General features: G+C 49.3%; 1 protein-coding gene across 5 annotated transcripts; it reads left to right on the top strand.

Moving 5' to 3' along the window:
* LOC135904910 (high-affinity choline transporter 1-like) lies at positions 1-26,913 on the top strand. 5 transcript variants are annotated; one of them, XM_070535907.1, is made up of 10 exons: positions 1-355; positions 2,536-2,643; positions 3,327-3,482; positions 17,253-17,401; positions 17,907-18,056; positions 18,588-18,717; positions 19,211-19,428; positions 21,341-21,638; positions 21,732-21,984; positions 25,785-26,912. In XM_070535907.1, exons 1-10 carry the CDS (start codon positions 163-165, stop codon positions 25,987-25,989), a joined length of 1,860 nt encoding a protein of 619 aa, XP_070392008.1. In that variant the 5' UTR covers positions 1-162; the 3' UTR covers positions 25,990-26,912. The 5 variants fall into 5 exon arrangements, with proteins under 5 accessions (XP_070392008.1, XP_065291986.1, XP_070392009.1 ...); XM_065435914.2 differs by having other exon boundaries at positions 21,341-21,984; XM_070535908.1 differs by lacking the exon at positions 25,785-26,912 and having other exon boundaries at positions 21,341-21,525; positions 21,732-21,946.

Here is a 26,913-nt window from a genome sequence, read left to right on the forward strand (position 1 = left end):
TAAAGCACGCCAGCGGTCGAAGACGACGGCGAGGAGCAGAGCGCAGCGTCCGCCATAATTATTTTTGACCGTCGAGCTCGCAGGTCACGCACTCAGCCGCTCCTCCGCCGGCGCCCCTGCCTATCCCCGAGAGACTGTCCGTCCCCGCGAAACCGAAGCGAGATGGCGATCAACATACCGGGCCTGGTGGCCATCATATTCTTCTACCTCATCATCCTAGTGGTGGGCATCTGGGCTGGCCGCAAGGACGATACGCCGCGTCGAGGCATGTTTTCAAAGAGCGTGGGCGAACAATCCCACATCATGCTCGCCGGCAGAAACATCGGGCTGTTCGTCGGCGTCTTTACTATGACCGGTAAGCGCCGCTGAGATGCCAGTAAATTTTGATCGTCCGTCGATTCCAGTATCTCCGTCTGCTGGCGCCTGCGGCACACGCGCAGGAGCCCCAAGTCTATAATTACGATAATTGTTGGAGGTACGCGGCAAGAACTACTTTAAGGTGGCGCCAAGAAGCGTGTGTTTCTGAAAACACATCCCAACAAAGCGCTTCTCTATAGCGAAACCGTGGTAGAACTTCAATGACGTGACTTGTGCGAGCGCTGAAGTTCTGATTGGCTGGCCTGGGGTATGCGTCAGAAGGAGACAGGCACCCCCACCAAATCAGCACTTCAGGAGCGAAAAAAAAAGGACATGTCCACTAGGTAGACACATACCCCAGGGGCGCAATATTCTAATGGTTCGGAGAATGAACCGTTCGCTTGCCCTCGCATGTCTGGTCAGCAAAAGCGCCATTCTGACCAATCACACGACTAAAGCGGCCGGCTTTCCGGACCATTATAATATTGCACCCCTAACATTAAGAACGAAAGAGCAGATATGACACACCTGGCGGCGGTGTTAACAAATATGTCCTGGCCTGGACGCTCAGATTAGCAATCAATGGTACTTTTGCTCATACGCTTACCTTTTCTTCCTCGCGTAAAAGGAACCATGTCGTCTATAGCAACATTGCGATTGTTTGATATGCTTGAAGAGCCATATGATACCATGATGTTCCAAACCGCAATGAGACGGCTGCGAGGTCAGTTCTTCACAGGGGCTATTTCAGAGCGCCCGGTACCATGAAACTAAACCTAATGACATTAAATATTGTGTCAAATCTACAAAAGAAGTGACAGATGAACTCCCGTTCAATTCCATGTATGCACTGAATGCCAAAAGAGTGAGGAACAATTTCCCTGCCACTCTGCGATTCGAAGGAGCATTAGTATAACTTCCACAGCTCTTCGCACTTTTGCAATTGCTTCGCACTTTTTTTAGAAATGTTTTACCTGACATAGCATATGCATAGTTAACTTAATTGCTAAGGCGCAGTGACTTTTCTTCTATTGGCGCTTTGCTGGTGACATTAATTGGTGCTTTCAGCTGGCGTGTTAGTTTTCAGAGCTGGCCTCAGAAGGCCATTACAGTGTCTTCCTTTCTTCAACCACTCATATGTACTATAAACAAGGACTGTCATTGGCATGTGGTGATAAGTATTGCACTGTGGCTGGCACTGCCGGATACGGCGGCGCTGCGAATCCTACTCGATGGAACGAGCCGATAAATTACGTTGCTGTGCTTAGACGTAGTGATCACTATCTACTACCAGGACGCGTATTCACAAGGTAAACAGTCCTTATAGGCTAGTGCAATTTCTCAGAACAGGCGCTGGTCAATCTAGATGGGCACAGCGCCTGCAAGTGCGACAGTCTAATTTGGTTGCACACAGTTCTTATATGGGAAGCGAGAAGATTTGCTAATTTAGGCTCGCGTTCCGTGGGGCCCACCCTATATTCGCCACTGAAGTGGCTCACTTGCGGTAGAAATGGACGCTCGAGGCGCATTCCTGCCGTCGCGCCGCCGCCGCCGTCGTGCTGTCCCGCTATGGACGGCTCATTCGAAGCTTTCGAGAGCTGAACGTTGATGTTGCGTCCACTTTGTCGTTTTTCCAGCCAAACTCACTCGAGGGCGTTCGGCTGCAAAAACGACAAAGTGGACGCGCCATCAATGCTCGATTCAATCGGCTCAAGCGGTTCGAGCTGTTCAAGCCAGGGTAGATCGTTTTGCCTTCCACTGCCGGCATGAGCGTTGTCTGCAGGCGCAGCTATGTAAGTGCACTACAGCATTCCTGCGGAGCATGCTGCTGTGTGCATGCACTGGTCCGAGCTGAACAAACAGTAAAAGTCAGGCTAACGTTAGGGTTGTGTTCCGTTCTGCCCAGCAGCAGTTGTCATGCGTGCTACGTCGTGCTAACACGTAGCACCCGCGTCACGTAGTGCGTAGTGTCCGAACAGTTAAAGCACAACGCTTGGTATCACTGTCGATGCATCGCCCTTCGGGTGGAACTGAAACTTTAGTGGTGTGTTTCCGTATCGCGAGAAAGAGGTGCCGGGGGGATAAGCTTCTAAAGTTGTATACGGTACAATGTGACCCTACACCTGCAGTGTTGGCATGTCATGGGTTATGACAGTTGAGTTTTTCTCGTCTCTTTAGCGACTTGGGTTGGCGGCGGTTATATCAACGGTACCGCCGAAGTGGTCTACCTCAGCGGGCTCTCCTGGTGCCAGGCTCCCTTTGGATACGCCATCAGCCTGCTCATCGGTGAGCTAAGCTGATCGGGTAGGTTGGTTTGCAGTAGGGCACAATCGTTGACCTCGTCGTCACGTCTGTTTGAAGCTTGGCACATGAATATTGACATAAGTACGTTGCTCGTAAAAATATCAAATGCAAAATATATTTTTGTTCACTACTGTAGGTATTCACACAAAATCGCACATGTACAGATGCATACGCACACAACATAATCACGATCGCATATACACACATAAAGAAACAATTAACACGCACGCGCACGATGTGACATGCACTTGTCGCATATATTAATTTTAAAAAATACTTTTCTATGCAACACTACCGACTTCAACAAGGAGATACAAAAAGCAGGGAAAGACCGGTCACCACGGCCCTGAACGTCTTGTAGTTGCCATAGTAGATACTCGAACAAGCTTGGCGGAAGTCACGTGGTGGCTCCCCACTTGCTTGCGTATTTACCGTGGCACAGTGCGTCGTAAATACGAATAAATGTGAGGATTTTTATGCCTCAAAGATCAGTTACGACCAAAGAAATCCAGAGCCTCGATTTGCTTACTGCGCAGAATCGGTACATATGATAGGGTTCGAAATTCGTACACGACAGCTTCCCCGAGAAACACTTATGCAAGAACAACCACCAACATGGCGATAGAAGCGCGTTACATTTCAGGTGCTCCTTATGCTTTGCGCAGGCGGATACCTGTTCGCGGTGAAGATGAGGAAGGCCGGCTACAAGACAATGCTGGACCCTTTCCAGCAACACTTCGGCGCCCGCATGGGCTGCCTGCTCTTCCTGCCGGCCCTTTGCGGCGAAGTGTTCTGGTCGGCCGCCATCCTCGCCGCCCTCGGTAAGATGGCGCCGGTCAGTGTTGTCACGGCGCTCTTTCCAGATCTGTGCGTAGACGAGTTACAACTTGCTCTGTTTGCCATCATTGTACGGAAATATATTTGGTACTGGCGTGGGAAATTTGGCCTGTATTCCTATACTCTCTGAGGAGAGCTAAGTAGATGGCTAAGCGGACAGCGGCCATCTTAAGTCTCGTTCCACTTTTCACGAAGACGTCAAAGTAGACAGCTTCGCTAAAACAGCATCGAAGTCGAAAATGGGGTATGCTACTTTCCTGTCCAAGCAATATGGCGGCTGAGCAGGACGCTTGGAAAGCCGACAGCAAGGTTGTCCGTGCACAAGAAAACGTAGACACGCTATCCTACGCCCTTAATGTAAGCTACATCGGGCTTTTCGTTGGTTTGCAGGCGCAAATACTTCAAATACAGAAATAATGGGTGCTTTTCTCAACTTCTTCTTGCCGCCGCAAGGTGACGTCACGTCGCAGAAGCGTCTTCCGTGCGTCTTCCAGACGGCTAGAAACTCGTTCGATTAAATGGCCTCAAAGCTTTCTCGGCTGTCTCCTTAGCTGCCTACGTAGACTGACTCCGATGCTGGTCATAATTGGAACACACTATAAATCTCACTAAGTATACTAACAACGAAGGGACGGAACAAACGGAAGCTACGTTCGTAGCACTTTAGATCGAGGCAAACTCCGATGCCGCTTGTTCAGATACATGTAAAATGTAGAATTGCTTCTATGAGACGACGCTTGGGCAAATCTGAATGAGATTTGTTCCACTTGAGAGAAAAAAGGTAAATTCTAATCACTCTAGGAACCAAAGCCTTGATTTAGGGCTTGGAATAAAGAAAAAAAATTAAGTCCATCTAGCATACGCTAAAGAGCATGAAGGCAGAAGCCGGCACGCCACCGAGACATTCATTAAATTACTTGACATTCTCATACGACTGCGTTGTTACTTCCTATTATATGTTTTCTCCCGCCAAAGGTCGTGGGCTCGAGTGCCCTAATTGTGCCTTAGTTCGCCTTAACACCAATAGTCGCTGGTTCGACCCCTACCAAGGGTCGTTGGTACGACCACCAATAATGGCAACATCAATTTTAGTGCCACTGAATTTCGGTCCCACCAAATGTCGTCCCACCTCTGCGCTTGTCAGCTCAAAATGGCCAGACCTGGTGAGGGACCCGGTCAGATGAGGAAGGCCGACGCAAGATCTCCCGCTGCAGTGGTGTCCCTCATGTGATGTAAAGCAAATTAATAGTACACCTATGTGTCGCATATGAGGATGGCTTCTATAAAAATATCTCAGTGAATCCATAGGGGCCTTGGGGTGAAGCCCACTTCAAGATTTCTGCCTGTTGTTTCACCCCTATGGCTGAAAAACTTGCCGCAGACTATTGTTGAATCCCGTTGATTAATGCTTGTTCTCGGTGCGCTTTCACATTTCGATAGAACATAAACTTCATTTTTGCGCGTATTGGCCCTGGACCGCTGTTATTGAAGTCGAGAAACGCATTCGAAGTTAAAGTAGACTATTTCACAAATACTTTGCCGAAAAATGTACTTCACTTCGTTCAGCAGAAACAAAGTTACTGCCATTCGAACGTCCCCTGCGCAGTGCTCCCGCTCCTTCTTCAATGTATTGCACTGCGAAGGCTACGGTGGAGTGGGGCGGGCCCGTAACGCTCTGCCTACAGAGCCTCGCCATGGCCCACAGTTCAAATTTAATTTTGGGTGTTCACGTAGGCACCACTACTTCCGGTTTTGGCGCCCACGAGGTGCCAAAGGTAGGGTGCTTGAACAGTCTCATCCCGTGGCGTCCGCGGTATTTACGCTACGTAGAAGACCGCAGCTATGCTCGTAGATTCAACTGTAGTGCGTATTTGCAGTGTTTGCTTTGTGCACGACAGGACTTGAGCGCGCGTTCGCGCCCATACGGGATGCGGACCGGCTTTGTCCTGCACCAGCTTGACCAACGGATATTTGCCGCATCCAACTTGCGCATCTTGAATCGCTATTAATAGTTCAATACGAAATGAAGTCTGCAAAGGCGTCTAACCAGGTGCGGCAAGGAATGAGCGCGCACTGTGAAGCATGCTTCTGGTCTGAGCTTAAGTTTCGCGTAGTTCGAGGCATGTTGGTTGATCAAAAATAGTCGAAATTAGCGAGACCCGATGACTACGACATCGATATAAGCAGGGTGGCCAATGTGTTATTTCCTATGCGGGCGGCCACGGCCAATCGTGAGCAGACGATAGTCGGCTTCTTCCGGAAGTACGTAATTATTACAGAAATTCGAAAGCAACAGATGTTCACTTACTTCAGCCTGGTTATTAAAGTGCGTCAATAAATATATACGATAACAGTGTGAAAAAAAGCGTTGATCCAAATACTCTTCTTGATTGATGTCCGCCATAGAGTTTTTCACTATATTACCTATACGCCTCGTGTACCGCCTGTAGAGGCGCCACTGAAAGCCACCTAGCGGACGCTTCCAACAGTACACGCGGGAGCAGTAGCAGACGACAACCCTTTGCGGCAAGGATGGCTGAAGTTCGCGGCTGCGATTTCTCCTTTGTTCGGGTGCCAGGCTGCTTCTTCTGCGGTGACAGCTGTAGGGAAGATGCTGACCTCTGTGCGAGCGGGTATGAACACGATGTTACCTGTGTTTGGGACAACATCGTCCACATACGTTCAAGGTGTGTCCCGCAGACAAACGCCATAAACTCCATTTACATGACGTGGAGCTCATGTTCACTAGCCGAAAAATTTTGTTGAGTGATGCGATCTCTCGATGGTTTTCTTTATTCTACCCTTGCCGCAATGCTGCTTCTGTATCTAAATAATGAGCACCCGTCGTTAGTGCAGACTTATATAAAACAAATCCGCACGGTGCAATCTCTGCATGCCATTGGGATTTTTCTGCCGATGAATACATTTGACATCGCCGAATAAGTACAGTCGAAGTCGCCTCAAGAAGAGTAATTGCCAATTTATTGATGGAAACGCGTACACTAGCCAACGAGGTCACCAAACACAGAGGTTAATAAAAGCGCGTGTTAGTGCTGCACCGCCGATGCAATTATGCTGCACTACCCGCCGTGGTTGCTCAGTGGCTATGGTGTTAGGCTGCTGAGCACGAGGTCGCGGGATCGAATCCCGGCCACGGCGGCCGCATTTCGATGGGGGCGAAATGCGAAAACACCCGTGTACTTAGATTTAGGTGCACGTTAAAGAACCCCAGGTGGTCAAAATTTCCGGAGTCCCACACTACGGCGTGCCTCATAATCAAAAAGTGGTTTTGGCACGTAAAACCCCATATATTATTATTATTATTATTATTAATTATGCTGCATACGCCGATGACCTACCGTTCCCGCTGCAGTTTGTGCAAATTTATATTCCCCAAGGCAGCTGCTTGGAAACGTACAAAGCTAAACACTGACTAACTTTTCAATACATTTTTATATTACTAAATAGAGGTGCCACATGATATATTTAAAGGCAGAGCAGTGCCAGTCAAAGTAGATGAGCGCTGGCGGCAAGGCCTGGTTTAGTCGTCTACAGCGTAGGTACAAGAAAGAATTCAGTTGAGTACAAAACTCACATGCAAGAAGGGACTACGTTGTAAAACAAAATCTTCACTCGGCGTGTTAAGTTTGCTCAGGCAGCATCGAGGTGTGATGACTTCCCAAACGGTACCCGAACTTTTAAGCGAGAAGTGCAATAAAAAGACCATATGCAGCAGCTATTAGCAATTCTCACCCTGAACTACCTATTTTCTAAGGACATTTCTAAAAACGCAAACAATATCTAAGATGCCTTCGGGCGAAAAGAATAAAGCTGTTAAAGAAGCACTTCCTTGGTATCATTCCGATAAGACACAGCGTGATTTACACCCTTTACAAACAAGGCAGGCTGAAAACTTCGCAGCTCAAAAGGATCGACAAGAGTTATGCACGGAGCTACTAGCAACTGTTAAACATGTGCAAAGCCACGCATAAAATAGATGTAAAAACATGAAGTGCGCGACAGCTGGTGCGAGGATTCACCGCACCGCATGAAACCATATATTTCAGTTCTCGCAAACTTCAGTAGCCTTAAGATACAACGCAATGCCCTCGTGCAGTCTTGCTGGCTAGCTAGCGCAATGCGGTAAAGAAGCGGAAAACAATATAAGCGGCAAACAGCATTCCAAACTTTAGCGAAATGCCTTTAAACCTCATGCTGCACTGCAGATGAACTTCGTTGCTCACGCGTCTAAATATGATCGAGTGAAAAAAAACACCGACGAGACAAAGGAAAGAATGAGAACAAGAAATTTCCCTTCGAAGCGACGATCCATTTTGGCTACCGTTGCTCCCGCTGATGAGGCTTTGCGGGGAATGATTAGAACCCTATCGCGGGCACGTTTTCACCGGTATTTGAGACGCCCCCCCCCCCCTGCAACAATTCTTCTTCGACATTCCCTGAAGCTTTGGCCACCCTACACGTGCGAATGGTGTTGCCTATCTTGCTCTGAAAACATGAATAAGACAGAGAAGCATGATCACCGACACAACAAACTACGGCGCGCTCCAGGCTCCTCTCCCGCCTGTTCTGCGCAAGGCCGCCACCAGTGGCGCGTCCGTCGGTGTGCACGGCGCGTATAGGAAAATCTGGCGCTGCTGCTCTGTGGTATGGATGGGAATGCCGGTATATTGTGCCTTCGGCTTGGCATCGTCCTCAGAGAGCCAGGACACCTCGAAGACGCGCCTGGCAAGCACCGTTCCCTAGGTCACAGTGATGCATTTTCTACAAAATCAGCATGTAAAAAGCTGTTTTAGCCTTATTATTACACGAAAACATGTTTTGTTTAACTATAGAACCTGTTATTGCATGTATAATTATATGAAACGTAAAAAAGTATCCACGGGCCGCTGAAGTTGGAGGACAGTCGAAAAGATTCGCGCTGGCTTTAATTGGAACAGTTTGTCGTCGGTTCTTGCTTTTGTTCGCTTGGTTATACATTGCAGGTGAGTAAACTTCAGTGCAAGATGTAATATACGTGAATGGAAACATTTTATAAAGATTTTACTTTAAGAAAACGGTATTTGTTTAGCCATATCTACATTTTGAACGAAGCCTCTTGCAACACCAGCCAACACAAGCCTCGCAGACACATATACCGTCATTCTCATGACGGCACAGCGCCCCTTAGGACCCTTCCATAGACGGTGGCGCCAGATTTCCCTCTAGGTGTTATAGCGAGAAACTCTATGATGTCAGCAATGGGCCAGTAGCAGTCACATATGGGAATGTGCTATATCACGAAATAAAGCGTCGAGAAAAGAATGAGGAGCTCGCTGATGTTCATAAGTAAAACTCTTGCTTGAGCTAGTTGGTTTATGCTTGAAGTAGTAAAGGTAAAGCGCAGAAGACCAGGACTCAAGAAGAAGAACACAAACGACAGGACTGGTGCAACAATATGTTATGTTCAATGTGTTATGTTCATAAGAGAACGTTTGAGAGAAAGGTGACTTCGCGTTCCGTTTGCGAGCTCCACGCACCGCGCACGACTGCAAAATTTGGCTGAGATGTTCACACCAGCGTATGCTATCCACGCATTGTGTTTCTTCACCAAGGCCGAGGGTTGGTTCAGGATCCCTTTGGAGGTGTGCTGGCTGAAAATGTTTTTCTAGTCTTTATTGCTCCTTTGGATAGCCGTCGATCCAGTGATTGCACTAGGAAATCTCAGTTCCCTGAGAGTGCGACAAATAATTTCTTTATCTGCGGCGAGCTCAAAGCGAGCGCCAATAGCAGCGTGCCCTGGGATGGGAAAAAAGGTGACCTATCACCTCAACGAAACTTGTCTCGTTGCACCGCGTTACGGCCGCTATGCCAAGGCTGCCAAAAGCTGAGTCGGTTCAGCAATTGACGGTGCAGGAGGGGAGAGCGTGCCCCCCTTCCCCCCTATGTTTCCAAATTTAGCCGCTTTCGGCGATGCGGTCATTGTCTGGTCTTCAAGAATGTCACCCCGCCACTTCTGCTTTGGAAGCGATGATCACTTTCGGTGATAGTACCTCGTCGGTGACTTTGCCGCCGTCAGGTGGGAGCTGATTGGCTGGTTGAGCAAAATCTGCTGAGCTCCTTAGCTGGTTGCGCCCTATGTCACGCGAAGGCGATCGTCGCAGAGAAAATCCCAGATGAGTCTCCTTTTTGACGTCCGCACCCACGCGGCGTTTTTACCCGCGTTTGGAACGAATTGTACAAGAACTGGTGTAATTAATCATTTGTGCTGCTGTCGAGAAATCGGACGGACGGAAAAAACTTTAATGGAAAAAGGACCTGCGAGGTTGCCAGCCCGGGCTCAGGCCACCCGGGCATTGTGTGCGGTGAGGCATAGCCTTTCCACCGCTGCCCGGGCCCGCTGGATAGCCCATAATTGGTCGTGTAGTTCTGAGCGAGACAGAGCGCTTAGCCATCGCTCCTCGAGAAGGTCCGGTTCTATCTTGTCCTCTACGTATACTGAACCGATCTGTGTGCACTTCCACAAGATGTGTGCCATGTCTGCGTGTTCGTGTTTGCAGAGCTTGCAGCTTGCGTCTGGATATTGTGTTGAATTTATTCTGTTTAAGTGTACTGGGTTTCGGAACGTTCTGGTTTGCAATCTTCTCCAATCTGTTTCTTGAGACCTGTCGAGTTGGTTGTGGGGTTGTGGGTATGCTTCTCTTTGTTTCGTGTAGTGTGTCAGTATGTCGTGGTACGTGACCAGTCTGTCCCTGTCGTCTTGTATCGCTTCTTCGTCGTCCTCGCCTCCTCCGTCTTCTCCATCGCCTCCGCCGCAGTCCTTTCCTCTTCCCCAAGGGTTGCGGGGTGTTGGGCCGTCACTGTCCGTGCCGCGGTGGGTTAGTGTTCGCGCGACTCGGTGGGCCTTCTCGTTGAGGTTGGGAGGGGCATTCATGGTAACTTCTCCCATATGTGCCGGGATCCATTTGAGGTATTTGGGTGTAATTGTGCCGTTCTTAAAGTCTTCTGCTCTGTGGTTCAGGATTTTGGCCGCCTCGGTGGAGACCCAGCCTTTTGTGAAATTCCTAATAGCCGTCTTCGAGTCGCTGATTATTGTTCTGTATTGTTGCCGACCGCTGATTATAGCCAATGCGATTGCGGTTTCTTCCGCTGCCTCCGACGATCTAGTCCTTACGGAGCCCGCAGTCACGGTCTTTCCTTTCGTGCATACGACCGCCATTGCGAAGAGGGAGTTACCTTTGTCAGCGCCGACACCACCATTGTCGTCCCTGTTTCGGGGGTACCGCGCGGCGTCTACGAAGAGCACCCCCTCCCGCGCGCCGTGATTTTTGAGAATCGTTTTCGTGCGGCATTTTCTTCTCTCGACATTGTGCACGGGGTGCATGTTCTTCGGGATATTTTCCGTGTTAATTGCGGCTCGGACGTCTGGGTGAATCTGTATCTTGGGGCCGTTCATTCCGTGGTAGTTTATGCCGATCTTTTCCATGATTTCTCTGCCCGCCTTGGTTCCGGAGAGTCTTTCAAGTTGCGCTATTCTCTGTGCTTCTGCGATCTCCTCCAGCGTGTTATGCACCCCGAGTTGTAGTAACCTTTCGTTTCTTGTGTATTGGGGGAGACCCAGTGCTGTTCTGTACGCTTTTCTAATGAGCGCGTCGATCCTGTCTTTCTCGGCCTTGTTCCAGTGGACGAATGCCGCCACGTACGCGACGTGGCTGATCGCGAAGGCCTGAACGAGCCGTACGACGTTTCTTTCCTTAATGCCCCTCCTGTTGTTGGAGACTCTCTGTATTAGCCGAATGGCCGCCATGACTCTCTTTTCCAAGCGTGTTATAGTTTCCGTGTTTGTTCCCCTGGCTTCGATCCAGAGACCCAGGACTCTAATCTTTTGGACCATGGGTATCTCCGTGCCTTTCCTCGTGGTTAATCTGATTCCCCTTTTGTGTAGTTCCGCTACGTCTCTGGACGGTTTGCCGGACCTCCTGGGGCGGTAGAGCAGCAGTTCCGATTTTTCCGGTGAGCATTCAAGTCCGGTGCCCTCTAGATGATTTTCGATTGCCTCCACCGCCCCTTGAAGTCTGTTCTCCATATCACCCTCGCTTGCGTCTTTCGTGGCCCAAATCGTAATGTCGTCTACATAAACGGTGTGATTAATGCCTTCTATTCGGTCCAGTTTTTCCGATAGTCCGATCATGACGAGGTTGAAGAGCATCGGTGACACGACGGACCCTTGCGGCGTGCCAGCGCTGCCCATGTTCACCTGGATACTCTCCTCCTCGTCCAGTCTGATTCTGGCTGTTCTTCCCATAAAGAAATTTCGGATAAAATTATACATTCGTTCGCCCAGGCCGAGTTGCACGATTCTGTCGAGTATGGCCGTGTGCTTGACCCTGTCGAAGGCCTTCTTTAGATCAAGTCCAAGTATTGCTCTCAAGCCCCGCCCCGTGGTATCTATGACTTGCTCCTTTAGTTGTATCATTGCGTCTTGTGTAGAGAGCCCTCTTCTGAAGCCAATCGTGTTGCTGTGGTACAGGTCGTTTGACTCCAGGTAGCCGTTAACTCTACTCAGGCAAGCGTGCTCCATCACTTTACCGGCGCAGGAAGTGAGAGAGATCGGCCGCATGTTCTGTATTTCTAAGGGTTTACTCGGCTTCGGGATGAGGATCACGTCAGACCTCTTCCATTCGTCGGGTATCCCGCCGTTCCGCCAGCACTCGTTGATGTAGTCTGTCAAGCGGCTCGTTGCCTGGTCGTCCGGGTTCCGGAGCATCTTGTTGGTCACTTTGTCGGGGCCCGGAGCCGACTTGGTCTTGATGGTCTGCAGGACCGCCTTGATTTCTTGCTGGGAGAAAGCTCTGTCGAGGTCTTCGTTGGGAGAGCCGGAGTAGTTCCGGTGTTCAACGGCTGGAGGTCTCTCAAGGTAGAGCTTGACGATTTCGAGACTTTGCATGGCAGTTATGGAGTGAACCGATGATTTAAAAGAAAGGAAAACAACAAAGCAGGACACAATACTTTTTGGGTCAGTACTCACTTGATGGCCATATAGTGAATTTTGTTTCTACGCTGGAAATTGTTACGTGCCCTCAAGCGAGCGTTCTACCGCAATAATTGGTTTCAATAACAATTTCAAATTGGTTCATTATTAGCAGCGATAGAAATATATGTGAAGTGTCGCGAACCCATGATCTCAGGAGGCGAGCTTCACTGTCAACACTGACACTTTCTCCACTTGCCCCGTCTAGCCTCCACACGCAAAATTCCTTGCCCGCGTTCTCCCGTACCGGAGACGGAGGACCGCGTCACCTACACGTCACTGAGCCCCGCCTCCTTTTTCTTTCTCACGTATTTGCTGCGCGTCGTACTTCCGGGTTACAGTCCTGCGCGCGAGCCCACGAGCTGTTGCGTTTGTTTCGTTCCGCTCTGTGCAAGAGCTTCCAAGCTGTGCGTGATACACCTGCGTTGTCGTCTGGGCCGCTGCTGTGAACTGGATCCGTCAGTGTGCGCACATTTGGAGAGGCTGGCCAGGCTCACGGATCTTTACCGCGACACACCGCGTCATTGTACCGCTGGCACCTGACTAGGGGTATCATAAGTCAGTGCCACATAAACACTGAGGCAGACGCTAGCGGATTACAGAGCATGACCGTGCGCTGGAACATGTAAAATGAACATGTAAAAAACTACCACGTGACATCTGGTGGAGGTGCTAGTGCGTTCATGTACCGAACGCACCCGCAAAGCCGCGATCCAAGCCCGAAGCCCGAGGACAAAACCGACACCGCCCAAGACCAGATGTCACGTGGTAGTGACGGTGAAGAAAGAACACAGTAGTAATACTGTGAAAGACAAAACTAGCTTTTATTGGGCGAACCTGTGCCCACAAAACAGGCTACACTTAAAGCACAACGATAGCGGCGAACACAGTCGGCGATCGTCGAAAATCTGATCAGCGAGTCAAGCGCGTCGGCTTTTATAGATCAGTCGTCGAATGTTCCAGATTAACTGATGGGACCCGCGTGTCTTCCACAAAGTTCTACACCATTCGTGTCACGCGATGAAATCTGATAGCACAAGGTTCGGCGACAATAGACACGCTGATAGAAGCGTCGATAACTTTCCAGAAACGTCGGATACATGCAGGCGCGTCCCTCGCTCTGCGATTACAGTTGTTAAGCGGCGAAACGTGGTTGCCCGATAAACATAAGTACACGTGTCAATACTTTTGTTCCCTGTGCGCGCGACTGCACGACGTGGGAACAATAAACAGACGAAATAGAAGTGCATCTCTTTTTCTAAGGTACGAAGTAAAACAAAACCAAAATAAACACACAGACATTCGGTTCGTGTGTTTTCTTATTTGCCTTAACTTTGATTCGTCTATTGAAGCAACAGGTCAAATAAATACTTGCTGTTGCATTTACTAATGCTCAAAGTCATGTGTCACTGTGGGTGACGTCACAGCAGTGCCAACTACGTAGGTTCACTGGTGCGAGTGACGCCGACTGGGAGCGCGGCGCCCGCGAGGAGAAGCGAGTACGACGTTTTGTTGGAAATTTCAGCCGTTTTCGGGACGCGTAGCGGTGTGATACTTTGCCGGCGCGATTGTAACCGCGCATTGTATGCACCGCTCTTGCCAGCTCATAATGGCCAGACCTGGTGAGAATTAGTCTTCAAAGGAACACTGAAGAGAATGGTTTCTTCTGTATTTCAGTAAATCACCCTGCTACAACGCCAAAATCACCACTCGTACCATGATAAGACGCTTGGTAAGCCAGAAAAGTGCAATAACAAAACACGGGTGCTAACGCCTCCTTGAAGTTCCCGCACCAGTTCACTGTGATGTCATAAATTTTGACACCGTCTTCTAGCTTCTCTAGGGCCTAGTTAATTCTACATTGTGTTCTAATGGGGCCAGAGATCGAACATGGCGAGTTTCGGAAACCTCTGCTGAGCCAAAGTGGCCTCAATGCGACAAAATACTTTCGTGTCGACACCGTGACGTACCCTCGTTCGGAATTCGGCCCGAAATTCAAAAGCTTCGACCTTCATTTTATTTTTGTAATATAAAACCTATTATTTCAAAATTAACGACAACGATGTCTTCAAAAACGTTCTTTCCGTCTAAACTTATCTATTGTTTTATTGTCTTTTGAGCTTTGTACAGCCCCTTGAATATTGCATTCGACACCGTAGCTTTTGCGTGAATCCTGTTCTTATGAGGGAAATGTCTACAAGTTTGAAAGGTTTTCATGGACACCACCTACCTGTTCGTCAAATATTGCAGTGGTTGCCGCGAAAACAGATTTCCCCTTTTTCTATGTATTTAAACAGGAGCCCCCGCTTCCTCTTAAAGCACAGTACAATCCACTGCCCACATATTTGCAATACGCGGCCCCTACGCCTATATAACGGTCTGAAAGTTCAGAACTTTCGTGGGCCACCAGCAGACTTGCACCTAACGAATAATGCGTAATTAATTAACCGAAATCTGTTACATTTGCTGATAATATTGCAATAAAACAATTGCATTTTTTACTCGGTAACGCTCACTGTAACTCAGTAAATATTTTTCAATGACCAATTACATGTAAATAGTTGCTTTACTGACGATATAAGCTGTAACACGTGACGCAGCTTTAGGAACCTGAATTTGGTGGCAAATATAACATACAACGCCCGAGATTGTGCCACGCAGCAGCTTCACAGATGCGCCTGCTAAGACGGGCAAGTCCGAGAGCTCAGCATCTTTCTCGTATGAACGCTCCACCAGGCGTTGCCCGTCGAATCGAACTGGAGCTGGTATGTCTCGATAGCGACTAGCACTTGGGACGTTAATGCATTTGTACAGCTTCTCATTGGTCCAACCGGGAGCGTCTCCGTGGAAGACCAGCAACTATGAAACAATGAAGCGCCTGCATTTCATAGTGTGGACCCAGATGCTGAGTAGTGATGGCCTTGTGCGCAGAATATCCGCACGATAGAGCACCGACCCAGCGTGCACATTTGAGCGACTATTCATGATCACAGCTGATTCCGATGGTATAATAAGTTCAAACGGAAGTAACGTAAGAAAATAGATTTATTTTGATTTCCGTAATTATTTTCGTCGGCCACTAATTCGTCAGAGTAATCAATTACATTTCTGAATGAAGTACTCGTAATCAGTTACCTTTTTCTGTAACGTGTAAAAGTTTGGCCACACTAGCGTACGCCTTACGAATTGCGCACAAACGTATAACGTATACATACATTGAGAGGATGACAAAACGGAGAACACAGTGCTCCTCACAGGTCTACCGGCAGGAATACAAGTACTGCGTTCATTTTTGAGCAGAATTGTGGCGTAGCGAAAACTAGGCATGACAGAACCAACATGAATCATGCGCACACTTTCAATTAATGTATTTCCAGGTGAAAACGGGCTATATAAAGGACACGCGCATCACAGGCGTAGCCAAAAGCGAAATTTGAAAAAAATATATTTGTTACTGTCGATCAGAATAGAATGTTCCCTTATCCATGTGTCCCCCCCCCCCCTCTTTTTTTTGGATGAAATGTGCCTCTGCCGACTCACGTGCAATTGCGGCACAACTTCGTTTTAGAGTTCGAGTTGCTGATAGCGCGGGCTCACAGCCTGCGTCCAAGGTACACAGTTTGTTTATATTGTTTTTTTCTTTCAGAAATAAATGTATTGCAAGTATATTGCGTCTTGCACATGTTAGTTCTGTCGTCCCTGGTCTCTTGCTGCGCCGCAATTCTGGTATATATATATATATATATATATATATATATATATATATATATATATATATATATATATATATATATATATATATATATATATATATATATATCAACGAGACGAAAGAGGGTTAACCGAGGGGCCCGACTTTTATTATAAGGTTGCCCTCGGTCTCAGTGTTTGTTGGCTTCTCACGATATGACTACACACACACACACACACACACACACACACACACACACACACACACACACACACACACACACACACACACACACACACACACACACACACACACACACACACACACACACACACACACACACGCACACGCACACGCACACGCACACGCACACACACACACAACACACACACACACACACACACACACACACACACACACACACACACACACACACACACACACACACATGTATACATATATATATATATATATCCCCACATTTGGTCCAACAATGTCTTTTATAGAGCCCTCCTAAAGGCGTCACGCTATAAGCTCGAGGTATCTGTTTCTATCGTTTCTCCTGGCGCTTGTCGTTACCGTCCACTTATGCCATTGGCGCTTCTGCCTACTATTGCGACAGGTTCCACACAAAGCAAAACAAATCATCGTTTATTCGGACACACTCGTTCACGATATTGGAGACAGCGCCTTCCTTAGCGAGTCACCTGCACTTTTCCGTGTCTGACTTCTGGGTTTCTAGAATTTTTCGCTGACCGATCCCGAAGACAGTGCAATCTGAAAACGCGGGCAAGTGCCGAAAGTATTGTAATCTAAATTGGGGCGTTCCCGTGGGTATCTAGAATAAAACTAAGTACAGTAAAGAAAATTTATCACTCCTACTCACCTCCTCCTCACCCCACGTGAGCGCTGAAGCTTTAAGCGCCGTGCGCAGTGACTGTGCCCACTGTCACCCCCAACTTGCTCAGGAAGACCTTGTCTTTGATGCACTTCCAACTGGATGGTTGAATGGCCATTCAATTATTGACTGCGCAGGCGCCACCGTAGAGGTCATCATGGACTTTGAGCGCACAGAGTCGGTGGTCGCGTCGGCGTGCATCGCTCTTTTCTACACGTTCACGGGCGGCCTCTACTCGGTCGCCTACACGGACGTCATCCAGCTCATGGCCATCTTCTTTGGCCTGGTATGCGGTCCTTTGGTTGTCTTTCCTGCTCAACATTCTCCATAAGTGCTGCTGTGTGGGACGAAAGAGGCATCTGCATAATCTAGGACCTCGTAAGGTCCTAGATAAGGTCCTAGACCATGCCTTAAGGCACGCCGTTCTGGAATTGTTTTCTTACTAACGCGCCTTCAGAAGCCTAAATTTGAGGAGGGAGCTGACAGCTGAAGTTGCACACTTTGGTATTGAAGTTACGTAAACAGGGCTAAAGTGCCTCAGAAAGGCTGGCTAACGTTTCGATAGGTGGACCTATACCATAGTCGAAGGTGGCCTTGTCATGCACGGAGGGCTGACAAGGCACCTTTGACAAAGATAAGTCCACTTACTGGAACGTTGGCCAGCCTTCCTGAGGCGCTTTTGCCCTGTTTATGTAACTTCAGTGCCACAGTCCTCAGTAGTGTAATTGTGCTTTTCTTTATTGGTCACATGGCACATGGCTGATGGCGCGTCTTTGCCCTTCGTCGCTCAGTGGCTGTCGTTGCCCTTCGCCATGTTCCACGAGGCGGTCGGCCGGATCTCCTACCCGATGAATGACTTCGTGGGTAGCATTGACTCGACGGAGTTCGGCCTCTACTGGGACTCCATGCTGCTCCTCATGATGGGCGGCGTGCCCTGGCAGGTTGGTGGACCACGTGTCCCGAAACTCTCGCATTGCTCTCTGTCCGACTTGCCACCACTCGTGTAGCCACCTCCTTTGCGCCGGTTCCAGGCTAGTGCACTACTCTCCTGCGACAATAGGAACACAAATACCCTCTCGCATTCAGCGGAAAATATTGTTGCTGCGTGTACTTTTCACCGCGCGTTTTCCAATGGTGCATGGACCTGCGAACCTGAGGCTAATGGCTTTTCTGTAGCGTTCGTGAAAGTCGCCTATCTTCACAGTGCGTGCTCGAAAAATACTGCGTTAATAGAAGGGGACTCAGTGACATATAGAAGTTGTGCTAGAGACGTGGACAGCTACGAAAACCTGTTGTATGTGGCAATGTTCTGCATGTCTAAGGAATGGTCGAGTGAAGTCCTCGCCTGCTCTAGCGCGGCTTTGCCAATGTGAGAGTTCACCGATTAAACCAAGTTTCCCTGCTAAAAGCGGCCCGCCGCCTCTCTCCTTACTACCTGTCGCTCTGCAACACTCAACGCGCCGCGCACGCAGGTCTACTTCCAGCGGGTTCTCTCGAGTCGCACGGCCGAAGGTGCCGAGCTGCTGTCGTACATGGCGGCCTTCGGCTGCCTGTTCATGGCCATCCCGCCCGTCATCATCGGCGCTGTCGCCAAGGCGGCTAGTGAGTGCAGCAATGCTACGGAGGGGAAAACAGAGGGCGCGACTTGTAATTGCCAGAATCACGGAGTAGAAAAAAAGGCCCCTAGTCCATTGCACTAGAGAATTGGGTCTCATCAACCAGCCCTCCCGGTGCAGTATCAAATACACTTCAGCTGTCAAGGAGAGCTGTCAAGGATGGACGTAGCCTGTATGGATGTGCCACTCGGTGACCGACGTGACAGGAAATGCGTGACGATCACAACGAACGGCACGTACCGCGCGTGGGAGAAATAGCAGGACCCATTGTGTGGCCTTGGCACGGCGGCTGTTTCAACCTAATTGTCGTGCTTTGCACCGTTACATTAAGCTGCCATGCTCAGATGGAATTCGAGACGTTATCCATACGCCGCAGCGAACGGTATTTTCCGTTCCTGATTGGTTCTTGCCCCATGCATGGCTCGCCTTCACCGACGCGCATTCGCACCGCCAACTCTTTTCTGTGCCCTTGCGTGCAGACTTCACGCAAGCGGGCTACACGAAGGCCGTTCCACTGACGGGCGAGGCGACGTCGCTGGCGTTGCCGCTGGTGCTGCAGTACCTGACGCCTGGCTTCGTCTCCGCCATGGGGCTGGGCGCCGTCTCCGCTGCGGTGATGTCCTCTTCGGACTCGTCCATCCTGAGCGCGGCCTCCATGTTCGCCTGGAATATCTACAAACTCGGAATCAGGCAGAACGTGCGTGCTCCGCCCGGTCCCTTTGTTTTTTTTTCGTTTTTTTTTCTTCTTTGCTAACAGGGGTGGGCTAGCGTGGAGCTTTGTTCTGTAGCCAATAGTGCAGAACGTCACAGGGCACTATGGGTTTCCTGCGGTGGGCAATCATCACAGAAGGCACAGGGTGCACACACGTGCAGCTGCCACTACGGCGCTGAATGTGAAAAGTTGGAGCAGAGAACGTGCATTTCAGAGGAATGGCCATTGCCACAATAATCACGTAATAATGACGCTGCGGATTATGATATGTAAAGGTGGTGACTATACTTACTTGTTACAGGAATCGGTACGTACGGTTTGAAATGAGAGAATTCTTTTCAAAGGGGTTATCGCTCCTTATTACAATATAAAGGATTGACCTTGGCCGATATTTCCGGATATAGAAGCCATATCAGCGAGGGCACCGCGTCGTCTGACGTTACGCAGCGACTCAGTCGTGGTGCCACTGTCTTTGCGTGAGGATAACCGAGAATACCAGTATTGTCTTATTTAATATTTTCGTAATTTCACAATATTCATTTCAAAGATGACATAAATACAGAAAGAGGTCTCATAGTCAAAAGATGTAAGGTGCGAGACCCCTTGGTAATGCTTACGTCAAAGAAAAAAAATTCATCCATGATTCACCTATACTCCTTAATGCGAAATACAAAAGCAGCTCCATATACGTTTTCATTTTGCGATATATTGGCTGGCGCGGACAATCTGTCTCATGCGGCTCGTTGAAAATGGAGTGAAGCGTCACGTGATTGCGTCGCTAGTAGGGAGACTCCGACAGGCAGCGTGTGGGTGACGCGTGGGCGAAGTTCACAGCAGCCGTCGCAGACAGGCCTCCGCTCATGCAACGCGTTGTTTCCATATATAGTATCGTGCGACGCGATCACCGCATGCCATCGGTAAACAGACGTGGGCCCACTCCTCTGGCGCCATCGTGTAGCGATCGTCGCAAGCCTTACGCGGCACTACGCTTTTCTTCTCAGGCTGGGCTCAGCGTTCGCTTTCATGTTTCTCCGTTCTCGTTCGCTCGGTTACGCCGAGGGACAACGCCGACGCTCGCCGCAGGAATGGGCGCCTAAGATCTGCCCTCTAAAATAACTATACAGTGAACAGCATCAGGCTATTCAGAACATCATGCACTCATGCACTCATGCACTGTAGAGCAGCTGTAACATCATGCACTGTAGAGCAGCTTTCAGTATATAGAACGTTGCGAACAATCAGAATTATGAGAAATACGATATTCATTCTACAAGTCTAAACATACAGAAGAACGTTGCAAATAAATAGAATAATGAAAAGTTAACTTTCTATTTAGCCCATGTAAACGCAAATTCCTTTTAAATGAATCAACAGAACCCTCTTTTATACCAGGCGGCGATGAATTCCACATCGGAACACGTTAAATATTTGCAGTGAGCTTACCGTAATTAGTCGAGGGCGTAAGTAATAAGTAGTTATATTAGGTAACAAGAAGCGTCGATGGAACATGACGAAATTAGCTAGGATGTAGCAAAAAAAATGGAACCTTTCCAGAAACGTTCTTAAACATAAAAATTCCACTATATCTTTTCAGATTCTGCATTGTTAAAATTTTGCGCGTAAAATGTAATGAAGGAGTCTGAGACATAAAACCGCTAAATATTATACGTATTGCTTGATTCTGAACGTGTTGAACTGAGGATAAGTAACGTACGTGTTGCGCCATGATGAGATGCAACAGGTTATATGGCTAGGGGAGCGCTATGGTTTTTCCTTCTTTTTGGAGTTATTCTGCAGCATAAGTGTTCGTGTTCTTTGGAATCGCAATATTCCCTTCCAGCGTGATGCGATTCTTGTCGTTAGAGTGTCCGTTCGATCGGCATTCCGTGCTTCGCAGGCTACGGAGAAGGAGGTCATCAGTGTGATGCGCGTGTCCATTGTGCTGGTGGGCGCGCTGGCCACCTACATGGCTCTCACGGCCGACTCCGTCTACGGCCTGTGGTACTTCTCCTCGGACCTGGTTTACGTGATCCTCTTCCCGCAGCTCGTGTGCGTGGTCTACCTCAAGGAGTACGTAAACACGTACGGCTCCTTCGCCGCCTACGTGCTCGGCTGCTTCCTGCGCGCGGGCGGCGGCGAGCCCATCTTCAATATACCTCCCTTCATCAAGTACCCCTTTTACGACTACGAGCAGGGCACGCAGCGCTTCCCGTTCAAAACCTTCTCCATGATCATCAGCTTCCTCACCCTGGTGGCGGTGTCCAGCGTCACCTCATGGCTCTTCGCAGGTGGACGCGCGCCTCTCGACTGGGACGTGTTCGGCTGCTTTCAGCCCGGCGCCAAGGTGCTCGACAAGGTGCCCTTGGTTGAGGGCGCGGAATTGAGGGCGCCTGCCGCTGTGGGATCACCGCTCGCTGCTCCCGAGCCTGTGCTCCCGCCGACCACGGCGGAGACGTCTGCGATTCCGGGCAGTAGTGCGTCGGCGTCGACTACACCTCGCGTCGCCGCAGGCATCACGCCCAGTCGCATATCGCAGCACTCGTAAGTGAGCCGGCGAAGAGTCTTGTTTTTTTTTTCCCTTTATGTTAAAGCGCAGCTCTTAGTAGACGCCTGTTCCTGCGGTGAGCGTCGGCGTGACCGAGTGAACGAGCTCCGCGAAGAATAAAAATGAACGCGGAGTGCCGTGGGAGATGCACGAAATGCGATAGCGCAGAAGGAGTGTGCCGCGGAACCATGAGTGAGGCGGAAAGCGGAGGAGGGCAGGAGGGATACGGACTGTGCATGCGCTAAGTTGTCGACGGCCCGGGCAGCCTCAGCCGCGTGGGAAACCTCATCTGCGCTTCGGAGGGGGGCAGGGGGCCGTGGGGTGGGGAGGGCTACGCTGGTCCGCGGCGTCAGATGCCGAGGTCAGTCTGCGGTATGTGGCACGGGGACCACTGCTCCTGCAAGGGACGATGCCGAGCGGCTACGAGTGAGGCTTGGTGTCACGCTTCCTTGGAAGTTGTCGCCGGTGACACTGAAGGCACGACTTCCCAGCGACGAAGAGCCACTGTTGTCGTTGATGGAACGAAAGCGTTAGAATAAAAGCGTAGTGTCGCGCAAGACGGCCTGTGCGGCGACGATGGCTATATGCGATATGGCGCCAGAGTAGCGCGCGCCCTCTGAGTGGAAACAAAGCACTGCATGAGCGAACGTCTGTCTGCGGCGGCTGCTGTGAATCCCACCCACGCGCTGGCACCACGAGCTGGCTCTCACGATCTCCGGATTAGTGAGGCAGTGATGCCACACTTCGCTCCGTTTGAAACGTGCCACACGAGACTGATTGCCTGCGCCACCCAATATATCGGAAAATGAAAGGAGTATCGCAATCATCGGTGATTTTTTTTTTCGCATACACTCGGCAACCATGAACACTGAGTGCACTGTAGTGGGTTCCGTCTCCCAAGATCAAAGTGCACGCTCAGTGACGGGACGTATGGACACACTAACGATCGACTACGATCAACCTTGATGCGCGCGCAGATATCCGAACGGTTCAAAAACATCTCGATCAGTCTAGGCGCCCCGCTGCAACCCAGCGCTCTGGGATAGTTGTCATATTGTTCTTGTATATGGCTCACGTATACAAGGACTCTATTCACCTCGTTGCCTTGTACAGCAGATATCTACAGGGACATCGTTGCAGCTCCATTCTCCGCGTTGTTGATGGCGTACTTCGGTTTATCTTGGACATAATGTCCGAAATATACCACTGCTCTTCAGAGCTGCGTCGGAAAGAGAGGCGCAACTCTGAGCATATGCCCAGGGATACTATTCGGAACAACTGAAGATAAAAACTCCTGATTTCAAGATTATTTCAATTCGTACCAATGACATAAAGCACATGATCAGTGACGTAGCAAAATTATTAAACAAGTACGTCAGGGCGGACCTGGGGAACACCAATGTAGTCCAGTTCGTGATATTGCAAAGCTGAATCCGGAAGCTGAAAGCAGCTGTACCATTGAACCGGTTTGCGTTTTTTGGCGAGGAAACGCTTCTGCCCATACTCTTGCGCTTAATTGAGATCATGCATAAAAAATGCGTTACACTCCCGAAAAATTCCCGGTCGCTTTTTTTTTGTCCGAGGAAATTGAAATAAACTCTGCTATTTTACACGCCAAAACCATCATTTGATTATGAGGCACGCCGTATTAAGAGACTCCAGATTGATTTTGACCCTCTAGGGTTCTTTAACGTGCACCCAATGCACCGTACACTGGCTTTTGCATTTCACCCCCAAACGAAATGCGGCTGCCTCGGCCGGCATTCAATGACGCGCCCTCGATCTTAGCAATCCCAACGCAATAGCCACTGCGCCACAACTACGGGTAAAAAAAGAACCGAAATTCGAATCCTTAGACTATGTATACAGCTACTTTTGCGCAAGTCAGCGCAAAGGAGTTGCCCGTTTCTAAGTTTGGCGGATTACATCGCACCGATACTTCGCGTGCGCTTGGGCAAGAAATTCGGCCGCGAACGGCAATGCCGTTGCATGCTTCACGTGCAGTCGGGGCGTGTTAAACAGGGCCCGTGTTCACAAAAACCTCTTACGCTAGAACCTCTTACGCTAGAAGGGTGCCAACTAAGGGCAGAGATCACTTACAAAATAAAAGGTTTGTGTGAATTAGGCCCCAGATTTTCTAGATTACATTCAAACTAGTCTCCTCGACAAGACATTCGCAAAAGAAAAAGAAATAAAAAAGACGGCCTTGTAAATTTTTTTGCCGGCGCCAGTTGTTCGCTTACTTTTCTTTCGGAGTTATGCTGACAAAAACGCGTGTGTGCCTCCCGGGCCCGCATCTCACGTTATAGTATAACGCAACCGTATTGCAGCATGCAGGTAGCGGTATACCTGGCCAATGGCGATACCGAGATTTGACATCCGGTGAAGAGTGTGGTGTCAGGAGAGAGCAACTGAGAACGGAAGAAATGCCCTCTCGCAGGCATATAGTATTTAGGGAACACTGAAAACAACACAAGATAAATTATGCCCTTCCACAATAACGAAAAGGCTGTGCTGGAAGGCGCGTCCGACGTCTCCCTTCAAGTTCTTTGACAGATACGTTACACGGGCCCGGCAATGTTTTTACGGAAGTAGGCAATGTTTACGGAAGCACTAAGTAAGCGGTCCTTCCTTTAGTAGGCGAGGTAATGGACTCTAGTTTGCTGCGACCGCGGATGCGACAGTTGCCGCAGACAACCTGCTTACCTAGTAGATATTGTATTGCTCTTCATTGTGAGCTTTCTGCCCACACAAGGTTTGTTTGCTCGATATAGCGGACACGGTTCAACCTTAGATCAGTGGAGCTTCAAAGAAACGAGGACCTGTATCGATGGCATTTCAAAAACCCTGTTCGCGTGCACCTCACCTATGGGGCAGCAGTACGCCAAAGTATGGAAAGAACAGCTTGGGGTGACGGAGGAGTTACACCGGATTTGACGAAGTGGTTGTAAAAGTATGAGCCGGTTTGCATTTCTTTTGATTTCCGCCAATATCTCGTATGGTTCTTTTGCTTTCCTTTCCGCCTCTTTTGAGTACAGCTTGGTTGTCTGAGTATTTGCCTCAGGAGTACTGTATGCTGGACGTACTGGTATTCCATAATCAAGAAAGAATGGCGCGAACGCATGTTGACGAGAAAAAGAAATGAACGGCGCTCGTTCATGTTTTTTCTTTCTCATCCCTGTGTGGTTGCGCCATCCTTTCTTGAGTATTCAGTTTGTGTGTACCTGAGCTTTCGTGTTTCTCTTGTAATCGATAACTATTCTTGTGGAGTAATTCATTCTCGTGCATACAGTCTCCATTTTCTCCTAGGAACCAACGTGCGATTCTTGTAGATCGAAGAAACTATCGAAAACTTGTTGCGCCCTTGCACTCAGCACGACATTTTTAATGAGGCCTCTTTCTCGTGACAACTTTAAACTAGCTAGACTCCGTAGAATCTCGGTTTCAGCTAGTCGCTGCAGGTGTCATATTTCCGGCAATGAAAGGCGCCAAAATACACGCGAACAAAGACGTCCAGTGGTACGTCTTTTACTCCGCGTCTACTTTGCGCCTTTGATTTCCTGAAAGAAGACTCGGTACCATTTCCTAAGACCAGTATATACACCCGTCGATGGCGTGAAAGGTTCGTACAAATGTGCAGATCAAGTGCAACTGCCTGAGTGACCGGTTAAGTAGTCCTCGTGTGCCTATTGCGCTGTGCGCGCTCGTCATGGTCGACCTCCCTGCCTCGACTCGCCTTGCTTTTTGTCTCCCCTCCTTGGAATTTGAGCGTCTCGGCAATGGGTGTGTCTTGCAGAGCTGAAATGACGTCCAAGAGTCCCGGTGCACCAGCGAAGGGCGACGTCAGCAAGGACCTGAGCGATACGTCGCCCAGCAAGCACAAGCGCAAGAACCCCCGCCCCTCCAGCCAGGAGTCAAGCAAGTTGGCGCAAAGCGACACCCCGCAGCCGCCGCAACCGTCGGCCGCGCACGAGACCACAACCGAGGAGAAGCACCACTGAGCTGCCCGGGTGCCGCCGCATTCGGAGCGAACGCCACGTTGGTCGTGGTGGCAATGATGAAGAGAAAATGCGCTCGCCTCTTGGGAACCAGTTCGACTTGGGCATTAATGCACGCAGCCGATCCTCTCTAACCACGCATTGTAGTACATTTCGAGCGCTGTAGAGGTAAAGGTCCAAGGGGATGCACCCAAGGAGCTGGAAGATATGCGCAGCCGTAACACGTTCCATAGAGGTGTCCGAAGGCAACCGATGCGTACGCGAGACGGGCCATGGTGAGGCCGCATGTTCACGAAGTTAGGTTGTGCGGGATATGGCGTTAGAGGCGTTGTCACTGTTGCAAGCGTCAGTGATGCTTCTTTGTCTGCACACACAGAATATACTAGCTGTTCAGGGTTGACGAGACGAGACGGAAAGAAATTCGGGGCTTACTTTTTCCGGGCCTAGATACCGGGTGCGAACACTCTAGCACATGGGCTGAGAACAACGGATACACACTGAAGGAGGCGCGGCTGCTATAATTCTGATTTGCACAGATTTACGGTGCTAGCGCAGCAGACAAAGGCGCAATGGCTCTTGAGCTAACGACGTGTAAGTGGAACAAGACGAGTGATGAAATTAGGCTTTGTTGCCTGATAACGTGCCCCGACCCAGTTTGTTATCAATTCATGTTTCAGTGATATACAAAGATAATATTCTTAATTTTCTAGTGCTTTGCGACAGGTGATATTCCAATGTCGCACCTAATTGCCAATATTCGTTTGTTCTTAGGCTTCACACGTTCGCGGAAGACGGTATTCATCTGCATTTCAGGTTTCCACATCCTTGCGAAGGAAGATATTCACCTTTCCGCATCACACACATGTTCTTTAGCGAATCAGTTAAATGATTCTAGGAATCGCTTCCGCCATTTTTCACTGGAATAAA

This window comes from Dermacentor albipictus, chromosome 3 (assembly GCF_038994185.2).
Source record: "Dermacentor albipictus isolate Rhodes 1998 colony chromosome 3, USDA_Dalb.pri_finalv2, whole genome shotgun sequence".
NCBI lineage: Eukaryota > Metazoa > Arthropoda > Arachnida > Ixodida > Ixodidae > Dermacentor > Dermacentor albipictus.

Excerpts from the sequence above, each read along its gene's own strand:
- LOC135904910 (XM_065435914.2), top strand. The coding sequence starts at position 163 with ATGGCGATCAACATACCGGGCCTGGTGGCCATCATATTCTTCTACCTC. Across the intron at positions 356-2,535 it reads CGGCGTCTTTACTATGACCG|CGACTTGGGTTGGCGGCGGT; the intron begins GTAAGCGCCGCT and ends TCGTCTCTTTAG. Across the intron at positions 18,718-19,210 it reads CGCTGTCGCCAAGGCGGCTA|ACTTCACGCAAGCGGGCTAC; the intron begins GTGAGTGCAGCA and ends CCTTGCGTGCAG.